Source organism: Syzygium oleosum, unplaced genomic scaffold (assembly GCF_021117445.2).
Source record: "Syzygium oleosum isolate NSW1041296 unplaced genomic scaffold, Sole_v2.1 Sole_v2.03, whole genome shotgun sequence".
NCBI classification, from domain to species: domain Eukaryota; kingdom Viridiplantae; phylum Streptophyta; class Magnoliopsida; order Myrtales; family Myrtaceae; genus Syzygium; species Syzygium oleosum.
Window position 1 is genome coordinate 5,813,436 of NW_026607487.1, and position 7,110 is coordinate 5,820,545.

General features: G+C 41.9%; 1 protein-coding gene across 1 annotated transcript; it reads right to left on the reverse strand.

Annotated features, from left to right (window-relative positions):
- Window positions 1-4,339: 4,339 nt before the first annotated feature.
- Window positions 4,340-5,915, reverse strand: LOC115681052 (phosphoenolpyruvate carboxylase kinase 2). Its single transcript, XM_030604914.2, has 2 exons — window positions 5,046-5,915; window positions 4,340-4,444 (listed from the first exon to the last, which is right to left on the reverse strand). The coding sequence occupies exons 1-2, from the start codon at window positions 5,839-5,841 to the stop codon at window positions 4,389-4,391; spliced, it is 852 nt and encodes a 283-aa protein (XP_030460774.1). The 5' UTR covers window positions 5,842-5,915; the 3' UTR covers window positions 4,340-4,388.
- Between the last annotated feature and the right edge of the window lie 1,195 nt (window positions 5,916-7,110).

Below are 7,110 nucleotides of genomic sequence, written 5' to 3' on the forward strand. Positions count from 1 at the left end.
CATCTTCTCTACGTTTTCCACGCACCAAACGTCAAAAGACTGGGCATACATGTGACGGGGGCAGCACATGCTCTTACAAACTCCTCATGGAAGAAGCAATGTTTGATTCCAACTACATGTCAAAACTGTCACTGTCAAAGCAACAATAGTGACAAAGTAGTCATTTAGGGACTGAAATTGAACAGCACACCAAAGTACACGGATCACATCTTCGTCACGTCCGTTCGCTTTGCCAAAAAAAAATACTTTCAAAAATATTTTTTAGAAAATAATTAATTATTATTACACAATTTCATGAATGATAAAAATGCTTTTCGCTCGTTCATCTTCATAAGTAATATTAGAATTTTTTAATTTTTCTTGAAAAATTATTTTTCAAATTTTAATTTTTTCGTGAAATAAATGCATCTTTAATCTTAATTAATTTGGAATTAGAAAAAAAAATAGTGAATGAGCTGATATGTGGCGTAATCACCCAAGCTCCTTCACAACTTGCGAAGCCATACTAATCCCAAAAAGAGCAAGGAAGTGCCTCGAACACTTGGATGAACCTTGATAACCTGTTGGCGAGGCACGAGAACATGAAGTGGTGGACAAATCAAGGAGAGATGAGAAGAGGAATCAATCATCTCATCACCCGCAAAAAATACTTCCTAATTTCCTAAAACCTATAATGGAATGCATGTGTATCTAAAGACTACAAGTACATCAAGTACAAACAAAAGAAAATTTATTTAAATCATATCCATCTAGCTTCTCTCGAAAACTCACTTTCTCAAAAAGATAAAGTACCAGTTCCTAGATCCCTCCAATAAAAATTCAATAAACCCGGTCTAACTTTTTTCCCTCTCTTTTTTATTTTATTTATCTACTCGCTTCTTCATTTATTTTTGCTTGGGACACGTCTCTCCTCGACAATATATGCTCATATTCATTATTCATTAATTTGAGTAACGTGTCACATGGGAGGACCCCAGTCGGTCGACGGTTTTAGAGGATGTGGTAGGCTTAAGATTGAGGAAATATTATGTAAATAGAAATAATTAATCTCACTTTAAATATTGATATTTGATATGTACGAATTATCATACATTAAGTTCTACCCTGGAGTCATGCTCACCGTTACAATTTAGGGTTCGATTCCTTGAGGGAGAACATCTCCGGAGATCCAAAAACTTGGGATGTAAACAGCCTAACTCGGGTGTTTTGCCCAACCTTAGTCCATGCAATTCTTCAGATTGGGTTCCAACCTTCATTTGGGTGGATAAACGATTTGACAGCTAGTTATTAATGAAATTTTTTACGATTAATCCGCTTATATGCTCAACAAGTCGCGTACAATGAATGGCCCTAACTCTAGAATTTGGAACAAAATTTGGAAAACTAGAGTTCATGGGAGGCACAAGATGATGTTTTGGAGGACAACGACAATTGTCTTGCCCTGGAGAGCTAACCTGGGTAGGTTATTTCACATTATAGATCCTTTCTATTCATTGTGTGCAAATTCAGAAGAAACTTCAGTTCATCTATTCACAGCAATGCCCTTCGGCGCAGATTTTATGGAGACAGACTCCATAGGATATCATCTCATTTGCTTGGAACTTCACATCACCAAAGGAAATGATAAACCACTTCCTTGACCCAGGGCGAATCGCACGGAGAAAATCATTTTCCCTGAACCACTCAATAAATGAAAACTAATAAATTTCCTTGAAAATGATTTCCATAGAAAATATTTCCTTTCCTCACAAAGTTTTTAGTGAAATAAACGCATCCTAAATGGATTATTCAAGAGCAACCTACACACGATTATGGGTGAACCTATAATGGATTAAAAAGGAAATTTCGATCGACTTTCAATAGTTACATTTGAAATTTAGGTATTTTTTTTCAAAAATCAGATCTCCCCTCAACTCCACATAAAAAATATTTCAGTTTATACTTTCGATTAGTCTCGTGATCAAGTCGCACAAGTAATAATAAACAATAATCGTAAGAGATTGGAGATGAGACTTTTATCTTTTAAACAAAAAGAAAAACCTAAGATTTCTTTTGAGTAGATTAAAAATTTGTAAGGAAAGAATCTATTAAAATTGCTGGGGGTTTCAACACTAACCACTATCAAATTGGTGAGACTACAACACGTTGGCTAAGTGGGGGACGATTAGCTCTTTTCAATTTACTTAACGTTCGAAACAAGTTTGCCAGAAGAAAAAAACACATTATTTTAAGGGGGATATGAGCAGAATCCTGCGATGACAAAACCCAGATAGCGTATCAGCTGGGTTATACGAACCAACCCCCACGTGGTCTGGTCTGGTCTGCGAAGTTGAATTCATTCGAAATGAAAGACTTCTTCCTCTCTTCCTCTCTTTCTTCCAATGCGACTCGTCAAAGCTGCACCGTTTGATAAGCTATCGCCCACGTTGGGTTGTGCAGGTTTCACACTTTGATCTCCCCCTCGTTTTCAGCTTTTGAATTTTTGTAAGAATTCCAAGATCCACGGCGACAGCTTATGACGTTTCTTCCTTGAATCGCGTTGTGCTTTTTGAGGTCTTGTCACTACGCACGCGTCCCAAGAAAGTTCGTGAACTTGGGGAGAATTCTAGAGAACGGACAAAGCATATGCTTTGTGCTTGCGTAGTAAGATTCTTGCATTGGGCATGATGCGCATGCGCTTGCGTTGCTATTTCTTTCTTATGAGGTGGGTTTAGAAAAAACATTTTCCGAAAAATCGATTAGTTTTTATTTATTTGATAATTTAGAAAAATATGATTTTTTTTTTACGAGAATGGGAAGTCGTTTTCCCCAAATCTAAATTTTACTACTTTCAATTCATGAAAAAACGTTTTTGAAAAGTCGATTAGTAAAATATCGGAAGGTTGAAAAACGATTTTTTCGAAAATAGTTTTTCTTAAAACTAGTGGACCCTTAGATGGAGAAGTTAAGAAATGAAGGGTAAAATTATCTCGTTAGACCACGATACCATGTCTTTTAGAGAATCCGCCCCCAAATACCAAAACATTACTCCTCTATTTCTCCCGTCCTTCCTCTTGCCCCCATGCAGGGCGCAATCCCCTTTGCGCCCATCCCGTCGCACTCTCATTGCGCTCGGTGGTCATGATTACCTTCGGCGTCGCTGCCCTCCGGGGACCCCGGATCGATAACATCCAAAGATGATGAAGCCCCTCTCTCTCCCCCTCCCTCCCTCCTTGTTAATAGGAAAGGGCTCAAGGATCGTGACCTTGCAACAACTACGGTCACAAACCCTGTCGTTGTCGCTCAGTTTAAGAGGACGTCCAATTTGACAAATTATAAGTTTCATGATAATTATTGAAATCATAGTCATATTTCATGTAACCTCCCTCCGATTCACACGACACATCGTGAAAAACTAAGAACTTGTCATTCATGTCCATGTATTGATTAAAGCCCTACACTTATCAACAAATTCACCCCTATGCTCATCAAGTTGCCAAGCTATCTTTACACAAAATCAACGTACAGCCACTCTCATGTACCCATCTTCTCTTCTCCATAATTGATTCATTGAAGAAGAAGAAGACTTGCAAATGAAGAAAACATGGGAGGGACCAGCGGTCCATGCTTTCCAGGAAAGGGACACGCAAGACAACACACGTTCATAGTAGTAACAGGGCATACTAGAAGAGCATATGCTGATGCTGATGCTCTTCTTTATGCCTCCCGTTCAAAGAAGGCAAGACAAAATTTCCAACTTGTTTCTCAACGTTTACCACGCACCCAAACATGCTCTTAGAAATTTCCTCATGGAAGAAGAAGAAGCAAAGTCTAATTCCAGCTGCACCAGAAAATGAAAGGTAGGAAAAAAAGAGAATTTTCTTGATTCCATTCAGATTACACAGAAAGATACAAAAAACACATAGTCTCTCTCTTTCTCTTTCATTTTTCTCTTTTTTTTTGGCTTTTTTTTGGACTAAGTGGCTTTCTCACTTCCTCACTCTCATGGGGGAAAAGAGAGATGGGGAGGGGAAAGACAGGGCAGGCAGGCTTCTCGAAACCCCTATTTACCTCTCTTCCAAAACACCAGACATAGGCCTTTTTACAGAAGAAAAAAGGAATAAAATTGAACAAAGATGAAACCCTGCAGTCTCTCCCGGCAATGGCCTCCTCGAGGCGTTCTCTCTGTCTCTGAAAGTCTGGAATGCGATCCATCTTGGCCTTGGAGAGTCACGTTCTCGAGCAGAGCAGCAAAGCAGGGGACGGGTGTGAACGGATGATGGAATTTACAATGGGGAATGCAAAAAACAGTGGATGTATATACAGGATCCTGCCGCTACCACCGACCCAGTAGTTTAACTTTTGGATTCGATTCGGGAGAGGAGGGGGCGGGGGGGTCTTCCCATTATTCAGGTCAGATCAGGCAGTGAGTTTGTCTCGCCTCCATTCAGAATCCATGGATGCCCTGCACATTTACAGTAGAACAGACGCTCTTGAGTATAAGGTAGTAGGACAAGAGAATTTTGAACATCGGACGCTCCCTATCTCCAACAAACTACAGTGAGAGAAAAATTGCTGCGATCATCTTAAAAAGATTTTTAGATTTCCGATCAAACGAACCAGAAGCAAATATTCAAAATCCAAATCCCCTTTCCCCTCTTCAAGCATCTCTGATCGAGTAAAAATCAAAATTTTCTCGCCAATTCAGTAACACAAGACCCTTTTCACAGCTTCGAAAACGAAAAAGGAGAAACCTATTAAAAACTCGGAATCACCATCCAAGGAAGAAAGAATTGACAATGCCAATAAAGATCTCCCCTTTTAATTCTAAAACCATCTGAAACCCCCCAAGAAAGATCAGATTTTTATCACCAATTCAGAACCAGAAAGAACAAAACTCAAACTGGAAGAAACTCAACACGATCTCTCCCCAAACTACACAAGAGAAGAAAAGAAAAAAATCCGATTTACAGTCACAGATCACCCTCTGGTGATCCGATGAAAACCCAGTTGAAACAGAACAGAGGGGGAAAGAAGGGGACAAAAATGGAGGACAGAGGACTCACTCAAAGCCTGCTCTGCAGAGAACCGCCGGTTAACGTCCCGGCATATCATCTTCCTGAGCAGATCCTTAACATCCGCGGACACCCCTCTGAAATGCTTCGTCGGGAACCTCAAATTCCCCCGCACCACCTTCTCGAAGATCTCCTCCACCGAGTCCCCGTAGAACGGAGGCACCCCGGACACCATGATGTACAGGATCACCCCGACGCTCCACACGTCCACCTTGTCGTTGTACTCCCTCCCCAGCAGCACCTCCGGCGCGACGTAGTACGGCGTCCCCACGACGCCCTCCGCCGTCGCGGCCCTCCCCTCGCCGCCGAGCCAGACCGCCGACCCGAAGTCGGCGAGCTTCAGGCCGCCGCCGCGGGGGTCGAGCAGGACGTTCTCGGGCTTGACGTCGCGGTGGACGACCCGGAGGCGGTGGCAGTGCGCGACGGCGGAGAGGAGCTGGCCGACGAGGCGGCAGGCCTCGGCCTCGGGGAGGGATCCGCGGTGGGCGACGACGTCGAAGAGGGTGCGGCGGTCGCAGAGCTCCATGACGAGGGAGAGGGAGGAGGGGGAGTCGAAGGCGTCGACGATGGAGACGACGTGGGGGTGCGGGGAGAGGAGGGACATGATCTTGGGCTCGTGCTCGAGGCAGGCGCGGTCGGCGGGGTCGTCGGAGAGGAGGGACTTGTCGATGACCTTGCATGCGAAGAAGGCGTTCTTGGCCGGGGAGAAGCAGCGGTAGATGGTGCCGAAGCGGCCGCGGCCGAGCTCCTCCAGGAGGTGGTAGCTGTTCTTCAGGGCATCGCACATCTTCTTGGGTTAGGCGCTGTGCTGCTTGCTGTTGCCTGCTGTTCTTGTCTGCGTGTCCTGTTTTGAGGTTGTTTCTTGCTGTGCTAGGTTTCGTTTTGGGAGTGTTTTCGGTTTGAGTATTGATGTTTTATACGATGGAGAGGGGAATAAGGTTGGGGAATATTCGATGAGCGGGGCCATGAGGAAGGTTCACCACGTTCTGGGAGATGGACGGCTGCGATTTGGTTGCATTGTCTTTTTTTTTTTTTTTGGGTCGGCAGAGGTTTTTTTTTTTAAATTAGGGAAAAACCCACCAAAAATCCTAAATTATATATACGGTGACAAACCACCTGGAGGTGGGGAGTTCAAATCACCGTCTTCTTAGGAGGAGCTGAGAGTGGGAACATTTAGTTTCGGGCGTGGGGTTCGATTCCCACGCTCTTCTAAGACGTAGGGCAAAAGTCTAAGAGTGAGTTGAGAATTAGAGTAGGATAATGTAAAAAAAAAAAAAATCTACGGTGACACAATTATCCTGAATTTATTTTTTGGTGACATTGAAAACCAAAATCATACCCACCGTGACACTTGTACCTTAAACTCTTTTTTCTTGTGACATCAAACACCCAAAACTTGTACCAGTGTGATAAAATTACCCTACATCAAGACTCCGTTAATTGATATTTCAGTCAAATCGACGTCATTTTATTTCACTTAAACGTGTCGACACCATTTGCTTTCTGTCGATGATGTAGACGGATTTGTTTAATGGTATTAATTGATAAAATTTCGATGGAAGGTAAATGTGTCATGTATATATAAGTTTAAGAATTTTTGTGTCACGAAGAAAGTTTAGAATAAATGTGTCATAATGACATAAATTGAGATTTTTTGCGGTTTTTTTCCCTTTTGATTTTTAAGTGTTTTGAGGTTGAATTTTTTGAAAAAGACTAGGATAAAAATAAATAAATATAAGTTTGAGGTTGAGTTTTGAATTGGGGTTTCGTGACCGGAGCGCAAATGGAATAGGTTGACTTTCGTTACGTACCACCATCACTAAAATATGAATGACGTGCGTTTTATCGGACAATAGAAATAAGCCTAATTTTTTTTGACTAAAAAGTATGCCTAATTTTTTTTGACTAAAAATTGACCTAAATTATCGTCCGACCTTTTTATATGTATTATATACTAAAAGAAACTGCCGGCGACTTTCCTTTGATGAATTTTTCCCGTCATTTGCGTACATTACTCTTGGGGAGAAATTTTAGTTTGCTTATACAAAATATTTTA

Excerpts from the sequence above, each read along its gene's own strand:
- LOC115681052 (XM_030604914.2), bottom strand. The coding sequence starts at position 5,841 with ATGTGCGATGCCCTGAAGAACAGCTACCACCTCCTGGAGGAGCTCGGC. Across the intron at positions 4,445-5,045 it reads CTCTGCAGAGCAGGCTTTGA|GGCATCCATGGATTCTGAAT; the intron begins GTGAGTCCTCTG and ends GTAAATGTGCAG.